We start from the raw sequence: 27,291 nt of genomic DNA, 5'->3' as shown, positions 1-27,291 counted from the left end.
TTTTACTTCGTTAGCTGGGATAGGCTCAAGCAACTCAGCAACCCTCATGAGGACAAGTGGTACAGCTTTAACTAATTAAATGTCATTTTTTAATATATACTACTGAAATTGAGTTTACCATTCTTCACTTTGAAAATGCAGCGACATGTTAAGTCTCAGTGATAGCTGTAATAATCACGCTCCCAAGTCACTGGACATAAAAGCATTGTTTTGGAGTGAAATCTGGCTGTGATAAAGCCTGTGGTTTTGAGAATGCAGCGGCTTGTCCGGCACCTATAACATAAGAGAGACAGATTAAGTATGAAAAGTTGTTCATTTAAACGAAAGGTGCGTAATATTGTAATTTTCGGACTATAAGGCGCACCTGACTGTAAGCTGCCACCCACCAAATTTGACACGAAAACGTCATTTGTTCATAGATAAACCGCGTTGGACTATAAGTCGCAGCTGTCATCACTGTATTATGGGATATTTACACCTAAAGATATTAACTGGTAACACTTTATTTAACAGCTGCTTCATAAGACCTTCATAATTATGACATGACACTGTCATGAGCATGAATGAATGCTTATGACAGATGTCATTGTGAGATGTGCTTTAATGCTTTTGAACAATAACAGCATTAACAATATTCACAATATTTACAATAGTAAATGCAATTATGTGTGTTTAAAACTAGGTGTTATGATTGTTTTCTCTATTCACTTATGCTTTTTAGTGTTTACACAATGGAAAGAGTAAAGTTTCTGTTTTCAGTAAATGTCACCATAATGTTTCATTCTGGTTTCTGTTCTCAGTAAATGATACAATCTCGATAAAACAAAACTTACGCATGTGCAATGAATGCTCTCCAACTCCTTAATAAAAGGCTGGCGCTCCTCAGGGGGGGTTTTAGATAAGCTTGCTGCGAGCCACACGGCCCGCATCAATCTCTCTCTCCTGACGGCCGTCAGCGTTAAAAGCTTTATCTTCGTCTCAAGTCTGATTTTCTCTCCGCCCTCCCTCAGGTCCTTTATTATTTTCTTAGTACAATAGTAAGTTTAGACCCAACAGTCATTAGTGTCATCCGGCAAATTATCTCACTTTTGAATGGATGTAAAAGATTCGAGTTGGACATTGATAGAGTTGGTGAGAAAATATGCCAGATGATACTTAGTGACATCTGTCATAAGCATTCATTGATGCCCATGACAGTGTCATGTCCAGTGTTGTTAATCTTACTGAAAAAAAGTAATTAATTATAGTTACAAATTACTTCTCCCAAAAAGTAATTGCGTTAGTAACTCAATTACCTGAATGTAAGAGTAATTAGTTACTTGGCAAAGTAATTGGTGATAATTACTAAATTACTAATAATTAATAATAAAAAAAAATAAAAATAAAAAAAACATTGGCCACACTATATGAAGTTTTTTGTGAAGGTTTTTGGTACAATTGGCCCGAGCCCAATTCTTTACCCTAATTTACCCTTTACCCTGAATCAACTGTTAAAAGTTGTTAAAATTGCTCCCATTATTGCATTTGTTCCCGTCTCTCTACTTTCGACATATGAAAGTTTTAAAACTGTTTCATCATTTAAAGATAGATTCAAGTCAAGATTTTGCCGATTTAGAAGTATTTTAGATAAAAAGTTACTTAGGTTCGCTAGGAAGGTTCTCTACAACAGAGCCGTCCTAAAAAGTCTACTGCTTTAAGATGGCAGCTGTCTACTAACGCATTTAGTGCCATGCAGTGTTGTTAATTTTACTTTAAAAAAGTAATTAATTACAGTTACCAATTACTTCTCCCAAAAAGTAATTGCGTTAGTAACTCAGTTACCTGAATGTAAGAGTAATTAGTTACTTGGCAAAGTAACTAGTGATATTTTTTTTTTCCTCAAAAAACAAAAACAAAAAAAACACAGGTCACACAATGTGAAGCTTAAAGGGTTTGGGGGACAATTGGCCCTAGCCCAATTCTTTACCCTCCACTTAACTAGACACAAGGGTATTGCGATAACTAGCTAGTAACCTTTGCTATGTGTGGAAGTCATTTAAAGTTGTGAATCAATCGTTAAAGTTGTTAAAATTTCTCCCGTTATTGCATTAGTTCCCTTCTGTCTACTTTAAACATGTGTAAGTTTTAAAATTGTTTCATCATTTAAAGATAGATTTAAGTTAAGATTTTGCCGATTTAGGAGCATTTTAGATTTTAAAAAATTACTTAGGTTCGCTAGGAAGGATCTCTACATCAGGGCCTTCCTGAGAGGTCTACTGCTTTAAGATGGCGGGTGTTTACAAACGCATGTAGTCCTTAAAACATGTTGGCAATGCAGCAGTGTCTTTCATTTGAATCTAGTTCTATAATATGATACCTACCGTGTCATGTGGGTGTAGTTTGTCGGCTATGGCTGCAGTCAGGTATTATTGGAGCCACCTAGCATCGCGATTGCAACGGCGTCTTCCCCACTCCTGCTCTGCTCTCGTCCCCGTGAGTCCGTTTCTCTCAGACTTTTTTTTATTCAACCAACTTAGTAACGCATAGTAACGCACGCCTTTCCCGCCTCAGTAACGGTAACGGCGTTGCCAAGATGAGAAAAGTAATTAATTAGATTACTCATTACTGAAAAAAATAACGCCGTTAGTAACGCCGTTATATTGTAACGCCGTTATTAACAACACTGGTCATGTCATAATTATGATGATCTTATGATAGTCTTATGATGCCAATGTCAAACAAAGAGTTACCTATTAACCCAAATAAATCAACAAGTAAGCCGCAGGATTCAAAATGAGGGAAAAACGTATCGGCTTATAGTCCGAAAATTACAGTACATCAAATTGAGTTCAACTAGCAGATCTCAAAGATAGCGTCAGTTAATTTAGTTGTTGTCTAGTCTGCTAATTCTTCATTTCTTGCAATTGGGTTTTCATTTTGTTTGACATACAGTGGGGCAAATAAGTATTTAGTCAGCCACTAATTGTGCAAGTTCTCCCACTTGAAAATATTAGAGAGGCCTGTAATTGTCAACATGGTTAAACCTCAACCATGAAAGACAGAATGTGGAAAAAAATACCCAGAAAATCACAGTGTTTGATTTTTAAAGAATTTATTTGCAAATCATGGTGGAAAATAAGTATTTGGTCAATACCAAATCTTCATCTCAATACTTTGTTATGTACCCTTTGTTGGCAATAACGGATGCCAAACGTTTTCTGTAACTCTTCACAAGCTTTTCACACACTGTTGCTGGTATTTTGGCCCATTCGTCCGTGCAGATCTCCTCTAGAGCAGTGATGTTTTCAGGCTGTCGTTGGGCAACACGCACTTTCAACTCCCTCCTCACCCCGTGGCGTCAAAATGATAACAAGAACGGGGAGCAAAAATCCCAGAACCACACGGGGGGACCTAGTGAATGACGTACAGAGAGCTGGGACCACAGTAACAAAGGCTACTATCAGTAACACAATGCGCCGCCAGGGACTCCAATTCTGCACTGCCAGACGTGTCCCCCTGCTGAAGAAAGTACACGTCCAGGCCCGTTTGCGGTTCGCTAGAGAGCATTTGGATGATCCAGAAGAGGACTGGGAGAATGTGTTATGGTCAGATGAAACCAAAATAGAACTTCTTGGTAGAAACACAGGTTCTCCTGTTTGGAGGAGAAAGAATACTGAATTGCACCATAACCACTGTGAAGCATGGGGGTGGAAACATCATGCTTTGGGGCTGGTTTTCTGCAAAGGGACCTGGACGACTGATTTGTGTAAAGGAAAGAATGAATGAGGCCATGTATCGACAGATTTTCAGTGAAAATCTCCTTCCACCTGCAAGGGCATTGAAGATGAGACGTGGCTGGGTCTTTCAGCATGACAATGATCCCAAACACACAGCCAGGGCAACAAAGGAGTGGCTTCGTTAGAAGCATTTCAAGGTCCTGGAGTCGCCTAGCCAGTCTCCAGCTCTCAACCCCATAGAAAAACTGCGGAGGGAGTTGAAAGTCCGTGTTTCCCAACGACAGCCCCAAAACATCAGTGCTCTAGAGGAGCTCTGCATGGAGGAATGGGTCAAAATACCAGCAACAGTATGTGAAAAGCTTGTGAAGAGTTACAGAAAATGTTTGGCCTCCGTTATTGCCAACAAAGGGTACATAACAAAGTATTGAGATGAACTTTTGGTATTGACGAAATACTTATTTTCCACCATGATTTGCAAATAAATTCTTTAAAAATCAAACATTGTGATTTTCTGTTTTTTATTTCCACATTCTGTCTCTCATGGTTGAGGTTTACCCATGTTGACAATTACAGGCTTCTCTAATATTTTCAAGTGGGAGAACTTGCACAATTAGTGGTTGACTAAATACTTATTTGCCCCATTGTATATGCGCACTGATTTGGAGATGTGTGCGCAATAGTCATGAGTCGCATATGCCAGCTAACAGGTAAGCTAAATATCAGCCGAGGCAACTGGCTCTATTCAATTCAACAAGGGTTTGCCCCTGCTTACCATGGTACAAAAAACACATTAATTTTACCTCTTCAAATTTCTTGGCCTTGTACATCTCTGCTCCCTTCAGAAAATTCAGCAATATGATGTCACACAGCACAGTACCCTAAATAACAGTGAAAAAGAATATGCTCAGCAACGCACAGCATTGCTTTTTTAAATAGTTAAGGGCACAATTGGAGAAATCTGCTGAATCTTTAGTCAATTTGAAAAAAATACGAGAGAAAAAAAAAGATACCATAAGGCAAGGCAAGGTAATTTTATTTATATAGGACAATTCAACACAAGGCAATTCAAAGTGCTTTACATCCCATGAAGATCATAAAAATCACATTTAAATTAGGGATGTCCCGATCCAGGTTTTTGCACTTCCGATCCGATACCGATATTGTTTTGCACTTCCGATCCGATACCGATACTGGCCGATACCGATACCGGCCTCTCTGAGCATGTATTAAAGTTTAAAGTTATTTAGCCTCCTTACTTAGTTGTCAGACTCATGTTGAAATTGGTTGTAGTAGTCTTGATAACAACTTGCCAGCTGAATTAGGTGAGTTGGAATAACACATAATGGTTGGTAACAAGAAACTGACCTGTTTATTAAATGATAAACACAAAACATTATAAATAACAAACAGAAATGACATATTCAGACAGCAAAACATGCTAATAATATTGTAAACTGTCTTAAAAAAGCAAAACACACAAACAACCTCATACTATTAACTATTACACACTCCCTTTTATTTGCTTGCCCAGCCCGAAAAAAACCCAAAATTTTATTTTTTATTTGTAGGCACGAGCCCGAAAAAACAAAATTTTATGCTTTATTTGTTAGGACTCAGGAGCGATGCGTGGTTACGTTTTGTGTGATCACGTTGGTGACGCCAGTGCATATATGCGTAATGATAACAAATTATAACATGTCTTTTGTAACAAATTCTCCCAGTTAAACAAGACTGTAAGATGGATATTCAATAAACATTTATATATTTTATATTTGCATCTGTGTTCTAACAGGTGGATAGTGGATTTGACATTTATTTTAATCTCCTCGAGTTGGCAGGAAAAAAACGCAAGTTTTCTCAATGTTTAAATACTCTACATATTTTTATCATTATAAATGCATTTACACAGCGAAATACCACTGGAAAAATACATACATACATACATCGTTTTAGTATAAATATATGAATATATATTTTTTGAAGAAAGTGCCAGATGCGTCTAAATCCCACTTTACTCACTAGAGATAATGGCTCGTCATCCAGAATGATTCCTTCGGCAATGACTCTTCCCTGGGCTTTGGGACTGTTAAGTGCCAGTTTGTCACACATAGCAAAAGTTTCTGCCAGTGTTCGTTGCGTATGACCTTTTTTTCTGTCTTCGGTTTTCTCATACTCCTCATATACTCCTCATACTCCTTGTATTGTTTGTGGTGGTATTTCGATAAATGCTTGATTAGTTTGGTTGTATTAACACTTCTCACAGCTTTACCACCATGCTTGACTTTATTGTGGCATATGTTGCACTCTGCCTCTTCGTCTTTGTCGTCCTTTAAAGTGAAATAATCCCACACAGCTGACATTTTTACCGATAGTCTCTCAGTCATTTGGGAGACGGTAATGTAGTGTGTTGAAGGTGTGCGTAAAATGCGGACCGGATTTTAGGGAAACCTAAGCAAAAACTGGAATGGATTATGTAAGTCGGTGCACTGGAAAACCCGGACCGGACTTTAAAAAAAAAAAAAAAAAAACTGGATCGGAAGTCTGGATCGGAATTTTTCCGTGTCGGCCGATTCGATACCGATACACATTTTTTTGCCCATATCGGCGTCCGATCCGATCCAGATATCGGATCGGGACATCTCTAAAATCAATACAACGTAAAAACCAAGACAGTCAAAATAGGAAATAAAATTATACATAAAAATCACAAATCGAATAAAACCAAATAAATAAAAATGAAACAAAAACTACTACTAGTACTAATAATAATTGAAATCAGCAATGGAGATAAGCACAAGAGGAATAGAAAGCAAGTAGATTGAAATATATAGACAGTTATGGATATGCAGTGCTAAACAAAAGTGTTTTAAGCCCCGATTTAAAGGAGCTAACAGTTTGAGCATACTTCAGACGTTCAGGTAACTTGTTCCAGAGGTGAGGAGCATAAAAGCTAAATGCTGCCTCACCCTGCTTGGTTCTTGTTCTTGGAACATGCAGGAGACCGGTTCCAGACGACCTTAGGGGTCTAGATGTCTCATAGGAATCTAACAAATCAAGCATGTATTTTACACCAAGGCCATTAAGTGTTTTGTAGACGAGCAGTAGTATTTTAAAGTCTATCCTTTGACTCACTGGTTGCCAATGTAGAGATTTCAAAACCAGTGTAATGTGGTCCAGCTTCCTTGTATTTGTGAGGACTCTGGCTGCAGCATTCTGTACTAGCTGCAGCTTCTTGACTGATTTTTTTATCAAGACCCGTAAATATACCGTTGCAATAGTCCAATCTGCTGAAAATGAATGCATGCATAAGTTTTTCCATGTCTTGTTGAGTCAGAAGCCCCTTAATTCTGGCTATATTTTTAGGTGGTAATAAGCAGATTTAGTGACGGACTTTAGATGGCTATCAAATTTTAGGTCTGATTCAATAATTACGCCAAGGTTTCTGACTTGATTTGTAGCTGTAAGTAACATTGTGCTAAGGTGCCTGCTTATCTTTGACCTTTCCTTTTTTGGCCCATAAATGATCACGTCTGTCTTCTCCACATTTAACTGGAGAAAATTCTGGCACATCCATTCATTGATTTGATGAATGCATTTACTCAGGGAGACTAAGGGACTATAATCATGTGGGGACACAGAAATGTACAGTTGTGTGTCATCTGCATAGGTGTGATAGGAGATGTCATACTGTTCCATAATCTGAGCTAAGGGAAGTATATGGATGTTAAATAAGAGTGGTCCAAGAATTGACCCTTGAGGGACTCCACACGTAAATTTAGTTCGTTCTGACTGATGGTTTCCGATTGACACAAAGCAATCTTTAGTACTTTGTGTGTGAAGAATGCTGCGAAATCATTACAGGACACCTCAGATGCCAATTCCTGAGGTATTGATGCTTGTGGGTTTGTCAGTTTGTCAACAACAGAAAATAGTGTGCGAGAATTGTTGGTGTTTCTACTAATGATCTCTGAAAAATATGACTGTCTAGCATTTTTCAGTTCCTGGTTGTATTTGCGAAGACTCTCTTTGTAGATATCATAAAAAACTAGGAGTTTGTTTTTTCGCCATCTGCGTTCTGCTCGTCTACAATCTTGCTTTTGTTTTAAAGCTAGTGTAGCATTTCTCCAGGGTGACCTCTTCTTTCTTGACAAAGTTTTTGTCTTAATCGGGGCAATAGCGTCAATTACAGTTAAAGTGTTTGACTTATGAAAAATTCTGAGTGAAGGTGATCAAGAAGGCTAGTTATACTGAGATCCCACCTATGGTGTTTCATCACACCATATAAATGTGACCTGACTTGAACCAAAGTCCCTGCTCCGTGTGCACAAGGCGAAAAAACTTGGCTGCGATCTAACTGATAAAGGATAAAAGCTGAGAATCAGGTGTCACTGTTAAACCATCCCAAATTGTTATAAAATGCACTTACCACTCCTATTGAGGTGAAGGCTGCTACCATGTTGATAAGAGTGGGGATCATGTTAAACTTCCCTGCCTAAAATGCAAAACACAGTTCTAAACTTATATAGTCTTATCATTTTAAATAGTGCTGCTCACCATTATTAGCACCTATGAAGCTCAGGTACATAATGTGGAATGTGTTCTGGGGAAAAAAATTAAAAGGGACCAAGTACCATTTTCTTTGTTTAATTACCTAGTGTCTCAAATTTAAAGATCCCAATTATATAAATTAAGTACATGTCCATGAAATTCTGAAGATATTGTAGACATTGTGCAAAAAATTAGAGGCCAATAATGGTGAGCATGAAGGACTACAGTACAAAAATGTATCCAGTACTCACGTTTCCATTGACAAGCACATCAAACCTTATTGCATAAGCTTTCACTAGTGTCCTGTAGTCAGTCCCATTTTCCATCTTATAATATTTGGCAAACCTTCCAAAAAAAAAAAAAAAAAAAAAAATCAGGTTCTATAAAACAAAGTACGTTCACATCCACTGATCATTTTTGCCGTCGGGCTCAAATGGTACCGAAAAAATAAAAGTGATTAAAGATCATTTATGTGCCCTGAAACTAACAAATACCTAACAAACTGCATGGGATTGGTCAAAATCCACACTAACAGCTAATTAAATCCCCGCTAACTCAAAGATGAATGCTAATGTAAAAAAAGTCTGATCTTCCCCTTTAAATTCAATTGTAGGAAATTTATTCATTTACATCCAATGACATTTTGCTGTTGTCATTCTTATGTTGAGGCAGAAAAAGGGAGAAAATTTGGTAAAAAGTACCGGTAACTGATAAATTACTTTTAAAGTAACTTAGTTACTTTGATAATAAAGTAATCAGTAAAGTACCGTAATTTTCGGACTATATCCCACTACATTTTTTCTAGTGGTGCACGATAATTATTGGTCCGATACTTATCGGTCCGATAATAGGAATTATGACGTCATCCCAATAAATCCAATAACATTATTAATTGGGCCGATAATATGTACTGTGCTTGCTTTGCAGTTTACACACTAATATGGGAAATCAGTTGACCATTTGCGGGGCATTGCTGCCAACTGCTGGTCAGAATAATTCGCTGCATCTATTTTTTGTTACAGTAGTTTGGTTCATTCACTTACACATTGCGGTGTCTAGCGGTAGCATTGACAATCGTGAATGCTTTCTGTTACGTTTCCGCCTCGGAAATATATGTAAGTATTTTATGTTTACGATATAACATCAATACAACTTCATAAGTTGTTGTTTTATAGAAGTCAGCCAATGCTTTAGTAGCTCAAGCTAGTGTGCTATACTATACGTACATATAATAGTTGTATATATAAGTGTATTGCGCAGTTTGTTGTATATTGAGTATTAAAAATGTGTATTTTTCTGTTGTACTTTCACAATATTAAGACGAGTGTCTTCCCATAAAAGCAAGAAAAGACCAAGCCTTGTGGTTTATGGAAGTGCATTCATTCTTTGCTGGCTGTCAGGCAGTGCAGAAGTGAAACGCACTGTTTTGTTCATGTCGTTATGAAAAATCTGGTGAGATCAAAGGCAAATCTATGTTGAAACCACCACTATTTTTTTTAAACTTCCAGGTGTTCAAAAACTCAGGTTATACATTAAAAAAATTATATATTTATTATCATTATCAGTATCGGCTTTGAGGAGCAGGAAGTTATCGATATCGGTTTCAAAAAATGGATATCGTGCACCCCTAATTTTTTCCCTCATTTTGAATCCTGCGGTTTATTGTACAGTGCGGCTTAATTGTTGATTTATTGGGTTAACAGGCAACACTATACTTGACGGTGACGTCATAAGACTTCCATAAGACCGTCATAATTAGGACATGACACCATCATGGACACTAATGAATGCTAATGACAGATGCGTGAGCCAGTAAATTATCTAGAAGTGCACGATAATTATCGGTCCGATAATTATCGGTCCGATAATAGGAACTATGACGTCATCCCAATAAAGCCATTAACGTTATATATTATCGGGCGGCCCAATTCGGGCCTATTAATATTCATTTTGGGATGGTGTCGGTGGATTGGGATGTGTGCATTTGTTTCCACTCCTGTTTATACAGCGATACCTCAGCTCACGAACATAATTGGTTCCCAGAAAGTGTGTGTAAGGCAAAAAGTTCGTCTTCCGTACATTTATTTCCCATAAGAAACCATTAAAATGAGAATAATCCGTTCCCAGGTCCCCATAAAACATAATTTTCTACTAAATAAGCCTTAAAACTACACAAAAATATACCTTATTTTATGTATAATAAATGTGCTATTGTATTATAATTAAAGAAATAAACTGTACTGTATAATAAAGTCGTTTTATTTACCTTTGTGATGGTAGTTGATGGCTTGATGGAATGGAGTGGGAGGAGGAGGGAGGGAGGGAGTTACTGTTTGGAAGGAGAGTGTTACCGGCAAAGTGCGCAGTTAGCTTAGACTCCACTGCTGTGCCCCCCACATGCTTTTGGTTGTTAATAAAAGTGCCCACAAAAAGCCATCCGACGCCTCTGGGTGTTTGTATGCACGCCGCCACCTTTCTGGAGAGGAAATCGGGCGAACCAAAGACAACCGACGACAACGAGCCAACGTGACTCGCCGGTCCACTTCTCACTACGGTGGGAAGCTGAAAGCACCGCCAATTACCAGTCGAGGGCAAATTGGTAACACGAGTCACCTTCCATAAGGACTGTAGGTAACTCTTTTTTGGTCCCATAATAGCAAAAGTACACTCAATATGGTCCAAAATGTCTATCAAACACAAACCACGTCCGCACTCAACGAAAGTGAGGGGACGGACTGGGACGCCGTGAGCGTGCGTCAGCTTCTCGTGGCGCTTTTCGACCGCGTGAATTGGTTCGTCCGCCGAAAACTAGTTCGTCAGCAGAGACTATATGCTCGCGAATTTAATGTTCTTGAGGCGAAAAGTTCGTGAGCTTAAGCGTTTGTGAGCTGAGGTATCACTGTATACCTATATAATGTTATTGGATTTATTGGGATGACGTCATAATAATTTGTACATCATAGATATCACGTTTTTAGATGATGGCAATCATGTTTTTACATCATAGATGTCCCGTTATTACATTATAGTTATCCTGTTTTTACATGATGTTTATCACATTTTTAGATGATAATAATCACTTAACTCATGAAAATTCTGGTTAGGTCAAAGGCAAATCTATGCTGAATCCAGCACTAGTATTTTTGACCTACAGGTGTTCAAAAACTCAGGTGAATTTACATTGAAAAATTATATATTATCGGTTATCGTATCGGTATCAGCCTTAAGGAGCAGGAAGTTATCGATATTGGTATCGGTTTCAAAAAATGGATATCGTGCACCCCTATCACTAACTCTATTTATGTCCAGCTAGGATCTTTTTACATCCACTCAAAAGTGAGATCATTTGACTAAAAATGACATCTGTCATAGGCATTTATTAATGCTCATGTCATAATTATGATGGTCTTATGACAGTCTGATGGTGCCACTGTCAAATAAAGTGTTACCAAATACCATAGGTAGCAATTAATGAAGCAACTGAAATAGTAAGTGAAGAAATAATTTGAACAGAACATAAATTTTGATTGTTGTGTACATCTTTAGCGCTGCAATGCATGCTAGGAGGCGTGTTGGACGACAACAGTGTTTACAGCAGGTGGCAGCAAAGGTTGACTGTCTCCTCCAAGGGAGCAGCAATGGCCAAATTAAGCTTCATGATGCAATGAAGCTTTGCAGCCAATTGGTTCAAAGCTTCATGGTGGTTAATCTTATGATGCCACTGTCAAATAAAGTGTTACCGGATAATATCTTTTGGTGTAAATATCCCATAATACAGACAGCTGCGGCTTACAGTCCAGTGCGGCTTATCTATGAACAAATGCCGTTTTCGTGTCAAATTTGGTGGGTGTCGGCTCATAGTTAGGTGCGCCTTATAGCCCGAAAAATAAGGTAAGTAGATTTCTTTTTTGAGGCGTAATCAATAATTTAATTACTTTTTGAAGTAATCTGTGACAACACTGTTTATGAAGGACTCTGATCTGAATACCTGAAATTGTAACCAGGTGAAACGGCATTCTTCTGTGACATTGCATCCAGTCGGGTGAATGAGTATGAAGGGTTGCAATCGCCGTCTGATTTGTCCAGATCACATATCCAACCGATCTTTATTCCTATTACTCCTCCCTAACAAGGAGATACATGGAGAGAAAGTGAGTTATACATGCTCCTGCAGAAGTGTATGTATGTAGACCAGCAAGCCAAATCACAGGCAACAGCATTTCCTAAACATACTGATTGACACACCTTTTCTGGTTCTAGGGGATTTGAATCACTATGGACTGGATACATAGCAGTGTTGTCAGTAACGCATTACTAAGTAACGCGTGACTGTAATCTGATTACTTTCTTTCAGTAACGAGCAATCTAACGCGCTCATTTTTCCAGGCCAGTAATCTGATCAAAGATAGTTTCCTCAGTGCCTGTGCGTTCCTATTTTGTTGATGCCTCATACTGGATGTAGAATGAAGAATACTGTAGTCATGTACGAAGAGCATTTGAATGGAAAATACTGCTCTTGAGTTTGGGAGTGACATCACATCTCACATTTTCTCATCGGAAAAAAACAGGTCACGTGTATTATCATGCTGTATGCGCGCCATCTGCCAAATAGCCTGGCTACCTATCAGGAGGCTAACAGTAAAGGAGCTGGAGAGATACAACAAACGGCTGCATTTGCTCGCTGGAGCAGGGGTCGCGTTAACCGGATATTTTCCGTCGTTGACAGGTTTTTTAAAACGGTGACGGAAAAAACTGAAATCCATCCGTCATTTTGACAGGTTGCAATTCACACCCCAGACCACAGGGTGGCGAGTCAGCATATTAGCTATTGTCTCTCTTAATGCATGACGTCGTTGGCTCTTCTGTCAGAATATTGTAGCGTCACCGGGGTCTGGCGGCGGCACCGTGATTGACACATCAACGCGAGGTTCTTATTGGTGCACCCGGAGTGCCAGCGCGTCATCCAATCACCCAATCACATGACGTCACAACTCCGCCCCCCTGACCGGAGCCGCCATATTGTGTGTCAGCTTGTCATATTTACACATTACCGCTATGTACATGCCTCCTATTACGGCGTGTTTTTCTGCTCGTTAATATTAATAATCAAAATGGTGAAGATGAGAGCGAGATGGACTGCTGTAATTCGACAAGAAGTCTGGGCACCAAACGATCACCACAGACTATGTAGTAGTCTTTTTATATCTGGTAAGATGCATTTAATATATATTTAGAAGATTTTGGGCTGACAACCACAATTAAGATCATTGTGTGACGTTGGTGATTGGGGTCTATATCGTTGCCTCTTTTTCTTTGGGGGCGGAGTTGTTGGTAAGCAGAGTAAAAAGGGAGAAAAATACCACGACTTCCGTGTCTAATTTTTCGCCGCCAAGCAAGTGTTACAATATTAATTCAAAATGAATGAAAACTAAATACTATTGAATATGTCATCATTATCATTTAAAAAATTTAAGTGACGGGTAAAAATAGACTATGACCGGATTTTTATGACCCTGTCAGTCAAAATGACAGACAAAGAAAATGTCTAGCACAACCTCTGCGCTGGAGATACTGCCATTACTTCACATACCCGTCCAGTAAAGATGAATAAAAATATCTCCGTGCGTTGAAAACTCTGCGCTGGCTCAGAAAGACTGCCGACCGCTTTATACTTGTCATCCAATTCAACAAGAAACCACTTGGAATTACAGCACAATGCGTAGCGAAAAAAACTCGAAACAAAGCCGACAGGTAACAACACAGCCAGCCCTTCTACAGTTTGCAACCAGCCTTTATAATATGTGTAATTATGTACATTTTATAGTTAGAGTTTGTAATCGTAGGCGGAGTTTTACATTTGTGGGACTGGGGGGAGAAGCATGTTGAAGACTGAAACGAAAGTCAAAAGTTTGGACACACTTCATAATTTTTGCTTTTTATATATTTTCACTGCTATTGTAAATTTTGACTGAAGAAAAAAAGTGAAATAACTGAAAACAGGTTTTGTATTCTACATTCTTCAAAGTATCCACCTTTGAGGTGTCTCTAAAACTTTTGGCCAATACTGTATGTATATATATATATATATACAGTGGGGAGAACAAGTATTTGATACACTGCCAATGGGTTTTCCCATTGTCAGTGTATCAAATAGTTGTTCTCCCCACTGTATACATACATATATATATATATATATATATATATAGTACTGTGCAAAAGTTTTAGGCAGAACACCTGCCTAAAACTTTTGCACAATACTGTATATTTTTATTATATTATGTATATACATGATATACTGTATGTATATATTTTCCCCAAGTGGAAGCTTCCATGATCCTAATAAATGTAATAATAAAAAAAAATATTTACAGTATATATATATATATATATATATATATATATATATATATATGTATATATATATATATATATATATATTAGGGCTGTCAAAATTATCGCATTAACGAGCGGTAATTAATGGCGTACCGCACGCAGGCTATTTTCAGACCGTGACGTCGCGTCGTAAAGCGGAAGTAAAGGCGAAGTGGGACATTATAGACCCGCCCTCGCATTGGCACAACGTAATTAGTGCTACTTTTCTCCGGTAATCTTTCAAAAACGAACATGCCGATCACGCATTGCTTTTTTGGAACTTGTAGAAACAACCAGGGCCGGCTCTATGGGGGGCCGGGGTGGGCACGGCCCACCCAGACATGAGCCGTGCCCACCCAATCAAAATGTCGGTGTTCTGTTATGCATAAAAGATTGATGGGTTTTGTGATTGAAAATGTGATTGAGTTTTATTGCTTTTACGTTTTATTAGCATCATCTTGTGGACGCCTTAATTTACTGCATCTCATGCGCACTTTATTTGAAAGAAACTGCAACACGGAAGTGACGTTGTTCAGTAGAGAATCACACGACGACGGCCGCAGTCAGTTCACGCAGTCTCTGTGACCACTTTGCCTTGAATTTGAGGTTGCGTCGCCGGTATGTATTGTTTAAATGCGTTTTAAAATGTAAATATGTGAACTGTGTGTACTTCAGTGCTAAAAAGTGAGACAGACTCACTTAGCATGAAACTTGTGATATGCTAATTACCCACGAGTTAGAGGGTCGGCAAAAGGGCGTCTCGGACGCTCTGCTAATTGTTTATTCATGTTTTCATATGCAGCTTGCTACAGATAGGGCAGTACATATGCGATTTCATATATTGTGCATATTTTGATTGTGTTGTTTTGTCTGTTTTCTTTAGTTTCACCCTTTTGAGTTTTAATAAACCTGCTTAGACAAAGCCACGTCTGCAGAGTCGTTCATACGAGAAAGGTGTTCATAGCTACGACTATCGTGACGGCACAGTCAGGAATATTTACTGTAGCGTCGCACTGGATATAGAGAACGCACGGAGAGTTGGTCTAACCTATTTTTTTGCAGGATTAACGGTTACTGTTGGCCGCAACCACGCCCAACAAGCAATCACCAAAACAAGGTGCTTTTCCAACCTCGTTTGTTATTCGCGCGTTTCCTCCCTCTCCTCCAGACACATTCTCGCAGTCGGACAGTGACTCATGATAATAGTAAGCCACGTTTAAGACGTTTTTAGGAAAAAAGACGCAAAACACACCTGAAATATATTAATTTGAGACATTTGTCTACAGATGTTTATCTGTGCGTGCCCCCATCTCAAAATGGTGACACGTTGCTATGCGAGATGACGTCATCGTGACATTACGCCGACTGCGAGAATAAGTAGATAGATGAATGGGAAAAAAAAAATAATAATACAGCCTCAACAGGACACAAGCCAGTGTCCTACTTGCGCCGGTCCCAAGCCCGGAGAAATGCAGAGGGTAAAAAAAAGCCTGCATTGGGGTGCCCCCTCAAGTTTTCTTAGTGCCCACTCTGTTGGGTAAACCTAGATCCGGGCCTGGAAACAACGCTGGGTTTTCTAGTGTGAAAGAGTTCAATGTGAGGCGATTTTACCAAACAAGACACGCTGACATGTACGACAAGATTACAGGGAAGATACGCAGCGAGAAATTGAAGCAACTTGAAGCTAGTTTAATTTCACTGCAGCAGTATTTCACAAGATCCCGAGAGTCGAAACAGAACATACAAAGGCTAGTTGCGAGATTGTTGAAATTATTAATTAAAAAAAAAATAATAATAAAGCAAATGTGACACACAGAATGGCTTGCTAAAAGTTGCTTCAATATATTGTTCTACATTAAGGCCATCAGCCAAGGTCGTCTTATTGTAGTTATTGGAGTGAAGCTTGTCGGCTTAGCAACAGTAACTAAGGGGGCAGGGGCGGAGTTTTGCAAAAGGTCAGTTATATTGTCATCAACAGGTGGATTTATTCACTTTCTGCTGTCTGTTTCTGCCGCAATGTCCACCGTCTATTGCTTTCCAGGCCCATGTTCTTCAGAATCTCTGTTACAACGCGCGTCGGGGACTGTCAAACCACATGCATGCATGCCCACACACAGTTCCACTCTAAACAATTTTCATAAATTGAGAATACTGTTTTTAGATGCTCAGCCATTGGACAAAGCATTGGCACTCTACCTTGTCTGCGAGTTTGGTGAAGTTTTGCCGTGCATAACGCACTACATCTCCCACTTTGAAGATGGGGCAATATGTATTGTTGACAGTGTCAAAGTTGCATTTGTTTATATACTTGTCAGTGATGGTGGGGAGGAAGTTGCCTCTGCAAACAAAGAGAAAACATGATGAAAAATATAGAACGGCATTATTTTAGCATGCCGCGTTTCATCACATCAACTTACTTTGTGTAGTTGAAGGTTGGAAATCGAATGCTGTTTTTAATAAAAATTGTGAAATTTTCCACTTCCATCATTGGTGTACTGACAGAAAAGGAGCAAAGTAAGATTGTTAAAAAGCAAATTAAAGAATTCTTAGAAATTCATTGCGTCTGACTGAGGTTAAACTACAAGGTCATTGAAAAGTAACTCCCTGGTCCTTAACATATAGAGTCCATTTCCAAAGTATCTTACGTTTTTATGGTATCGATCTCAGCAGGACACCAGCCTTTAATTTCACAAGTCTTTATTGTGCCTTTGAAATGAACACATCTCCCTGTAAGAATTCCTGAGTGGCAAAAAAAAAAAAAAGAACAATTTATTTTGATATCTTCCGAAATTGAATGTGCCATGTATGAGACTGATTAATGAATCATTTCCATAAAATACCATAAACTCACCATAACTTCCTGGTTTGTTAACAAGCCGTGTGCAGTTGCTATTGTGGGTACAAATGTATTTATCCTCACTCTTAAAAAAAAAAAAAAAATGTTGCATTAATATCCAATATATCAATGGATATCAATCAATCACAGGATTAGGGATGGAATTTTGATTCCATCAAAGAGTATTTAAATGGTTTTGCTCAGCCCTTTGATATTATTTCCATTACTGAAACTTGGTTTAATAATGATAAAGGCATACATTTTGAGCTTGATGAATATGAGTTAAGGTACATATTTGAATAGAGCTAATAAAACAGGGGGCGGAGTAGCCTTATATATTCACAAAACCTTAAAATTCACAGTGTTATCAGATGCGACATTTACAGTTGATGGAACCATGGAATGTCTAACAGTGGAGATTCAAATGGAAAAACAGAGTAATATTATCTTGAGCTGTGTATATCGAACGCCTGGTTCAAGTATCGAAATGTTTGGTGAACTGATGGAAATAACAATTTCCACCATGAACCACAAAAAAATATTTGTCTGCAGTGACTTCAATGTTGATTTATTAAATCCATCTAAACTGAAAACCATTGATGATTTTATCGATACCATGTACAGTTTATCACTATACCTGACAATAACTAAACCGAGCAGAATAACATCACACAGTGCTACTGCCATTTCCCACTGGCAGTGTATCAAATACTTGTTCTCCCCACTGTATATATATATTTTTAATTAAATCATTTCTAATTGTATACATAGACATACTATGTTACACTCATCCAGAGTCTTTAGTTTGGGCTTAAGGTCGGGTTATCAAATTTATCACGTTAAATATTTAACGCCATTAATGCAAGCGTTGCACGACCCACTCACGTATTGTCGTACTCAATCTGTAATGGCGCCGTTTTACCCATTTAGAGAGATAAAAGGCAGCATAAAATGAGTAAAGTGAATTTTGGCAGCCTTTGGAGCCTTTTTTTAATAGGCTAAAGCTTTACAATCCCTCTCCCTACGATTAGAAATATCATGGGAAGCAATGTGGGGAAGCAAGGTAGCAATTGATCTTTTTCGTAACACCTTCTGTTATTTCCCAACGCAGAGAAGATATATCAATTGGTAGCACTACGCACAGTCATGGTTCCACTTCCCATCATGCATTTGAGTTGAATGGCTGCAGTATCATTTACTGAAAGCTCAACAAATACACTAGATGGCAATATTTAGTCACAATATACAAAGTCACAAGTCTTTCTATCCGTGGATCCCTCTCACAGAAAGAATGTTAATAATGTAAATTCCATCATTTATTGTCATAATAAACAAATACAGTACTTATGTACTGTATGTTGAATGTATATATTCGTCCGAGTTTTATTCATTTTTTTCTTAATGCATTGCCTAAATGTAAACGATCGGGAAAAATTATCGGGAATGATTGGAATTGAATCGGAAACAAAAAAAAAAAAAGCAATCGGATCGGGAAATATCGGGATCGCAGATACTCAAACTAAAACGATCGGATCGGGAGCAAAAAAACATGATCGGAACAACCCTAAATATATTATATTATATTATATTATATTATATTATATTATATTATATTATATTATATTATATTATATTATATTATATTATATTATATTATATTATATTATATTTAGGGATGTCAAACGATTACAATTTTTAATCAAGTTAATCACAGCTTAAAAATAATAGTAATTAATCGCAGTTCAAACCATCTATAAAATATGCCATATTTTTCTGTAAATTATTGTTGGAATGGAAAGATAAGACACAAGACGGATATATACATTCAACATACTGTACATAAGTACTGTATCTGTTTATTATAAAATAAATCAACAAGATGGCATTAACATTATAAACATTCTGTTAAAGCGGTCCATGGATAGAAAGACTTGTAGTTCTTAAAGGGTATGAAAACGCAAAGGGGGTGTGAGACATCAATAGAACCGTTATGTGCCAAGATAACAAATATTGATAAAGTTAAAAAAAAATCAATCACATTAATGAGCAATTATCGAAAACAGATCGAAAATGACGAACATTTCCGAAAGTGTTCCGGGAACAGCCGAATGGGGCGGAGACGTCATAACAAGGAAACAAAAGATCGAGGCAGGTGCCATCGTTGTTTATCGACAAGATAGTTGCTTTCGTGTTTTATCAAAAAATCGCTAAAATGGTTCAAACCTGTCATGCTATGTGGTTTACAAATAGCCATTTGTCGCAATGTAGTACCCATGAGTTCCTGAACGCGAGAAAAAGAGCTGGACTACGCAGACAATGAGTAAAGTTCGTCAGTGCTAAGAGGGCTAATTTGGCAATTTTACAGGGAAACGGGAACCTGACGAGCCAGAAGATGTGCCTACAGCCTCAAAGAAAACAAAATTTATGCTACTTCCCAATCACTAAAGACCCACGAACTGCGAAGGAGTGAATTCGTGACCCGTATGTGAATAAATCGAGTGATTCGAGCATGTCTGTGGAACAGGAATATCAGCTTGTAGAGATCGCAAATCAGGGCGACTTAAACGTACATTTGCGACAACAAATCTACCGAAGTTCTGGATTAAAGTCATTTCGGAATATCCCGACATCGCTAGGAGCGAGCTGAAAACTGTGCTACAATTTCCAACATCGTGTATTTGTGATGCTAGCTTCTCTCACTCTCCCATCTCGGGACCATCTCGTCTCAACGAAACAAACTCAGCCCTCCCACTGATTCAGTGGGTGAGTTGTGTTTTTTGCCCTGCACTTAAACGACGGGGCTGAAAACAAATGCTATTTTATATTTGCTGTATTTTTCTGCCGCACACTGCCGATGTTCTGACAAAGTTGGCATGAGCGTAACGTTAAAAAGGACCGCGAATGCAGCGATTCCTAAGTACACACTACAAACTTTCTTTAAAGAAAGGAATATTAACTTACGTTTGCCATGTTTGGCGCACACAACAACTGCACGTAGCCCTCTCACTTACCGACTTCGCCGTGTCGTTAAGCGTTAATTTACGCCATTTCCGTGTTGCACATGTACGTTTGTGATGTAAATAGTTTTTTTAGCACCATTGGATAACATTGAGAGTCCAACTGAATATAAAAGAGGGCTTTTTTCACCGCCACAAAAGCTTTGGGAGCAAAATTTTATAAGGGTGCAAAATTTGACAGGACACCGGTCCGTGAAAAAAAGACCCAAATCACACCGGTCCGTGGTGCAAAAAAGGTTGGGGACCCCTGCTCTAATCCCATTGATATTTGTGTCGGTTGGCAGAGCGAAACCGATGATAGCATATTAAATGACAATTATTCTATACATTACTTTATTTTGCGGTCACGGTGTATCAGCTTCACAAAAAGAAATGCAAAACAAACCATTCGGTGATTCTGTTGCCGCCGGTGTTTCATCAGTGTGATTGCTCCCCTCAATGATCCTTTCATTAGGCTGCATTGGCTTTCGTTTGGGCTCAAATTGATAACCCAAAACACCAAAGAAAGGTTCATAACTCTCCTCGTCAGCATTCGAAGAATGTTCGTTTCGTCGGATTCGTCGCCGCAAATAGAAACAAAATTGTCCGCCATCATTGCCGCCATTCAGTACTAAGCACTGAATATGCTAGATTTCCGGCATCTCGGGGGCGGGTCCTTTTAGCTTGACAATCGACCTAATTTCTATCATTTTCTTGGTGTTGCGATGTGTGTAATTACACGAAGTGGCATGATATGAATTCAAAAGGCATGCGTTGATGGATAAATGATGGAATATTAGCATTTCCCTGGGTGTTGTCATACCCTTTGAAAGATAAATGTTAGTACAAGTTATAGAAAATTTATATTAAAACCCCTCTTAATTTTTTCGTTTTAATAAAATTTGTAAAAATTTCTAACAAAAAATAAACTAGTAGCTCGCCATTGTTGATGTCAATAAATACACAATGCTCATGGTGCTGAAACCCATAAAATCAGTCGCACCCATGCGCCAGCAGAGGGTGACAAAACACCAAAAAACAAGTCACAAATGGACATGACACTGTGCTGTCATTTTAATCTGTTTGAGCGGGGCATGTGTGTTAAATGCGTCAAATATTTTAACGTAATTAATTAAACAAATTAATTACCGCCCGTTAATGTGATAATTTGACAGCCCTAGTTATATTATATTATATTATATTTTATTTTTAGTAATTTTATTTTATTTACTTTTCTTCCGTGAAGAATCCAGCAAGGGTTATTTGATTGTGGCTTTCTGAAAAACAATACATTTTTACATTTAGCCACTCCTGCAATCGTCACACTTTTTTTTTTTTTTTTTTTTTAAATTATTTTTTTTATTAAACTGACCTCATCAGAGAAGGGAAAAGTTATGTGACACTCAAAGGAAAAAATTTGGGGACCCCTGCTCTATAGAGTTGTCTTTTTTTTTTTTTTTTTTTTTGTAAACCTACTGAAGGAGTTAACTGCGTATCTCTACTGATTAAACCACTTTTTTTTTCTTGTCATGTCGTCCAAAAAAACAAAAAAAGACATCTGCAGGTTCACGTGTTAAGATATGAAACATTAAACCTGCCTCTTCAAGCAAACCTGGTTAGGCTACCGGCATCAATCAAACATGTATAGGGAGAAGAGATCAGGTACATTAAACAATAATGTGAGACGAAGAAGGAAGGATATAGGCATAATCATGCTTTTAATAGTCATACTTTACAAGTTGCCATCAGTATTAAGAAGGACTGACCTCTGGACAGTATCCTTGGATTTGGTTTTCTGTTGTTATCAGTTTGGTGATGATGCAGAAGACAGAAGCTCCCTAAACAAGTACAGGACCACGTAAGCAATGTATGCCATTGAATGTCAGAAACAGAATTTTTCATACCTGTGTTGGTGTGACATAGTCTGCAACATCCATGACTTTGTCATTGTAGACTCCAAAACCTTTTACCTTCGTCATCACTGAAGATTCGATTGCTGTGTCCCTCACTTGGTAAGCCTTTTCATAAACAAATACCCACCTGAAACACATATAAATGGTAATGGTAAATGGAGAGTACTTATATATACAGTTGTGGTCAAAAGTTTACATACTTTTGTGAAGAACATAATGTCATGGCTCTCTTGAGTTTCCAGTTATTTCTACAACTCTGATTTTTCTCCGATAGAGTGATTGGAACAGATACTTCTTTGTCACAAAAAACATTCATGAAGTTTGGCTCTTTTATGACTTTATTATGGGTTAATAGAAAAAGTGATCAAATCTGCTGGGTCAAATATATACATACAGCAACACGAATTAGCAATTTCTTGGGAGTGATTATTGACTTGAACAATCATTGACTTGAACAAGTCAGGAAAGTCACTTGGAGCCATTTCAAAGCAGCTGCAGGTCCCAAGAGCAACAGTGCAAACAATTGTTTGTAAGTATAAAGTGCATGGCACTGTTTTGTCACTGCCACGATCAGGGAGAAAACGCAAGCTATCACCTGCTGCTGAGAGAAAATTGGTCAGGAGGGTGAAGATTCAACCGAGAATCACCAAAAAGCAGATCTGCCAAGAATTAGAAGCTGCTGGAACACAGGTGTCAGTGTCCACAGTCAAGCGTGTTTTGCATCTCCATGGACTGAGAGGCTACCGTGCAAGAAGGAAGCCCTTGCTCCAAAAGCGGCACCTTAAGGCTCGACTGAAGTTTGCTGCTGATCACATGGACAAAGATAAGACCTTCTGGAGGAAAGTTCTGTGGTCAGACGAAACAAAAATGGAGCTGTTTGGCCACAATGCCCAGCAATATGTTTGGAGGAGAAAAGGTGAGGCCTTTAACCCCAAGTTCACCATGCCTACTGTCAAGCACGGTGGTGGTAGTATTATGCTGTGGGGCTGTTTTGCTGCCACTGGAACTGGTGCTTTACAGAGAGTAAATAGGATAATGAAGAAGGAGGATTACATTCAAATTCTTCAAGATAACCTAACGTCATCGGATTGGGTTTTGGGCGCAGTTGGGTGTTCCAACAGGACAATGACCCCAAACACACATCAAAAGTGGTAATGGAATGGCTAAATCAGGCTAGAATTAAGGTTTTCGAATGGCCTTCCCAAAGTCCCGACTTAAACCCCATTGAGAACTTGTGGACAATGCTGAAGAAACAAGTCCATGTCAGAAAGCCATCAAATTTAACTGAACTGCACCAATTCTGTCAAGAGGAGTGGTCAAAGATTCAACCAGAAGCTTGTGGATGGCTACCAAAAGCGCCTAATTGAAATGAAAATGGCCAAGGGACATGTTACCAAATATTAGCGCTGCTGTATGTATATTTTTGACTCAGGAGATTTGATCACTTTTTTCTGTTCACCCATAATAAAGTCATAAAAGAACCAAACTTCATGAATGTTTTTTGTAACAAAGAAGTATCCGTTCCAATCACTCTATCAGAGAAAAATCTGAGTTGTAGAAATAAATGGAAACTCAAGAGAGCCATGACATTATGTTCTTCACAAGTGTATGTAAACTTTTGACCACACCTGTATATATATATATATATATATATATATATATATAGCATACAATGACGTTGTGAAACAGCAATGGTCACAGGTAAGTCAATGGCTTTTTCAGAGTCTGAATTACAAATTTCAGTTACCATTAGTAGTGGTGTCAACAATAATCGATGCGCCGATGCATCCCGATGCGGGGCATGGACGATTCGATTCGATGCGGGCAACAAGCCGAATCGATTCAGCGCATTTTAAAATATATAAGTACGTTAAAAAATGTTCCCTGCGCAATTCCGGTGATGCAACGGATTTGGTTTCCCCATTTGTATTATTATTCTCATGTTTAATTTTTTTATACACCGCATAACTCTGGTCAAGTTTCCCACCAACCTCGTAGAAACCAAAATGTCTCCAGATGTCTGCTTTCAATGTCTTAGGTGCATCAATAATCTTTCTCGCTCCCTCTTTCTCCGCTTCAGCCATTGTTATGTTATGTCCTATCTCTTAGTCCAGTCTCTTAGTCTTATCTCCAAAGTCCGACCCGGGGGCCAAATGCGGCCCATGGTCAAATTTCATCCGGCCTACAGCCTCTGTCATGAAATCAATAACGTCTGGCCCACACACAGACCTAATAAATTGGTCAACAGTACTGCTACCAGCATATGAAGCAGCTTACACACTAAATGCTGCTCCTCATTTACCCAACAAAAGGCCCAGCACTCTAAGCAACAATACCCCGTGTGACCCTTTACTTACAATTTTCTAAAATGGCGACAATCAACAAAAAAAAGAAAGTTGACTGCGACAGCCGACGCTTCAAGGATAGGTGGAAATAAGACGATTTCTTCACTAAAATACGCAACAACTGTGTCTGCCTTATTTGCAAAGAGACGGTCGCTGTTTTTAAAGAGTTAAATGTGAGGTGATATTACCAAACAAGAGACACTGACATGTACGACAAGATTACAGGGAAGATACGCAGCGAGAAATTGAAGCAACTTCAAGCTAGTTTAATTTCACAGCAGCAGTATGTCGCAAGAGCCCAAGAGTCGAAAGAGAACGCCAGAAAGGCTAGTTGCGAGATTGTTTAAATTATTCATCTTAAAAAATAATGAAGGAAATGTGACACACAGAATGGCTTGCTAAAATTAACTTAATATATTGTTCTACGAAAAGGACGTCAGCCAAGGTTGGCCCCCAACATTTTTACCTCACCAAATCTGGCCCCTTTGCAAAAAGTTTGGACACCCATGTCTTAGAGGTTAGATCTTGTGCCTGAATCCGATTAACATTTTGGGCCTCGGGTCGGGTCGGGCCCAAAATGTTAAGCATTCACGTTCGGGTCGGGTCGGGCCACCACGCCGGACTAATAAATTATACAAAAAATAAATAAAAAAAAAAAAGGGATAAAACCGAGAGCAGGCTCTCTGTATTGTGCATTTGCTTGTGCACGCACATGAATGCCGTGGCCCGCATGTTTTTTTTTTTTTTTTAATATTAAACTTTCCCAGCGTTATTTCGTTGAGTAAATGCTTTTATAATGATCATAAAAATATGTAGACTATTTAAACATTAGGAAAACTTACGTTTTTTTCTGCCAACTGAGAATTCGTTACGAAAGACACTTTTATTTATGCACACAAAGGCAACACAAATGTGATCCTTTTGAATATTCTCCTCTGTGTGTCTGCAAAACCGCATGTTTTTAATTTTTTTATTATTAAACTTTCCCGGCGTTATTTGGTTGTATAAATGCTTTTATAATGATCATAAAAACATGTAGACTATTTAAACATTAAGAAAACTTGCGTTTTTTTTCTGCCAACTGAGAATTCGTTACGAAAGACACTTTTATTTATGCACACAAAGGCAACACAAATGTGATCCTTTTGAATATTCTCCGTGTGTCTGCAAAACCCAAGGTTTTTTTTTTCATATTAAACTTTCCCAGTGTTATTTCGTTGTGTAAATGCTTTTATAATGATCATAAAAATATGTAGACTATTTAAACATTAAGAAAACTTGCGTTTTTTCTGCCAACTCGAAGAAATGAAAATAAATTGCTGCTGCTGCGTTTTTTTTTCTGTGTCAAAAAAAAAAAATCGGGTTTTTCGGCCTGGGCCGCCAAATCTTGTTAATTGATCGGGCTCCGGCCAGGTCGTGCTTTAATACCAGCGGGCCGTGTCGGGTCGGGCTTGATTTATTCATGCCTGTTCTAACCTCTATTGCACATATATAGTGGGCTAGGCCTACATTTTACTTTTGTTCTACATTGCAATTTAGTTGATGTTTTGTCTGCAACTGAACTGATCCCTGGATTGATATTGCGATAAAGATGCTGCTGCACTACAATATTTTCTTTGTCGTTTTCTTTAATATTTACTTGAATATATTTATTGATGGGTCGTTGTGACTAAAATACAGTGACTTATTACTGATTTTGCACAGGAGTTCAGATGTTGCACTGTGTGAAAGGCTGCTACTGTGTGTAAAAAAAAAAGAGAAAGCCCTGGTCTCATTCAAAGCACAAATTAAATGCTGTGATCTATTTTTTTTTTGTATATATCTGAAAGTATTTTCATTTGACTTCAACCAGGATTGACACAAGAGCCAATAAAAAGTTGTTTAATGTCTGACCGCTTGTGTTGCCTCATGATTCACGAAAAATATGCTTTGCTTTTTAGAATTTTAATGCATCCCAGGCTTTAATGCATCGCGATGCATTGCCGAATCGAACCAAATCGAATCGTGACCCTCTGAATCGAATCGAATTGTGGCCCTCCGAATCATAATCGAATCGAATCGTGAGGGCAGTGCCGATGCACACCTCTAACTGTTTGGTACAAAAGTATGGACATTGGGAAATAGTTTTCATACTATATAATAATATAATATATATAAATATAATAATTTTTGTGCTACCATTTTCCAAATTTTTCAAAAAAGTTTATTTGACTTTCATTCACACAAACCTGCACATTGCATGCATTTGTTATTATTTGCTTTGTTTGGCTTTATGCACATACACATACAACAGATACATACAGTACATATCAATGCATATGTATATTGTTAATTAGTTACTCACCCAATGAAGTAAGCGAAGATTAGAAGTTGGACGGCTCGGTTGATGACGCCTATTGTCCAACTCTTGACAACCACTGACTTAGTGGTTTCATAGGTAAAGAAATCAATTATGCATGACCACATGCTAATACTATGTGTTTCAACAAAATGCTAAAAGAACAAAAATACTACCGGGCAAATTATCCACAGTGTCTAAATTAATACTGAAGAGTTTGCTTGATT

The 27,291-nt window shown here is 38.2% G+C and overlaps 1 protein-coding gene across 1 annotated transcript; it reads right to left on the bottom strand.

Annotated features, from left to right (window-relative positions):
• Positions 1-46: 46 nt before the first annotated feature.
• Positions 47-27,291, bottom strand: LOC130920348 (P2X purinoceptor 3-like). The gene is made up of 12 exons (XM_057843501.1): positions 27,071-27,291; positions 22,373-22,508; positions 22,235-22,306; positions 17,488-17,557; positions 17,282-17,375; positions 17,054-17,131; positions 16,833-16,974; positions 12,253-12,389; positions 8,516-8,609; positions 8,143-8,208; positions 4,517-4,594; positions 47-273 (listed from the first exon to the last, which is right to left on the bottom strand). The coding sequence occupies exons 1-12, from the start codon at positions 27,190-27,192 to the stop codon at positions 175-177; spliced, it is 1,188 nt and encodes a 395-aa protein (XP_057699484.1). The 5' UTR covers positions 27,193-27,291; the 3' UTR covers positions 47-174.

Source organism: Corythoichthys intestinalis, chromosome 8 (genome assembly GCF_030265065.1).
Source record: "Corythoichthys intestinalis isolate RoL2023-P3 chromosome 8, ASM3026506v1, whole genome shotgun sequence".
Lineage (NCBI taxonomy): Eukaryota > Metazoa > Chordata > Actinopteri > Syngnathiformes > Syngnathidae > Corythoichthys > Corythoichthys intestinalis.
The sequence above is the reverse complement of the archived record's forward strand: the minus strand, read 5'-3'. Positions and strand labels throughout refer to the sequence as shown.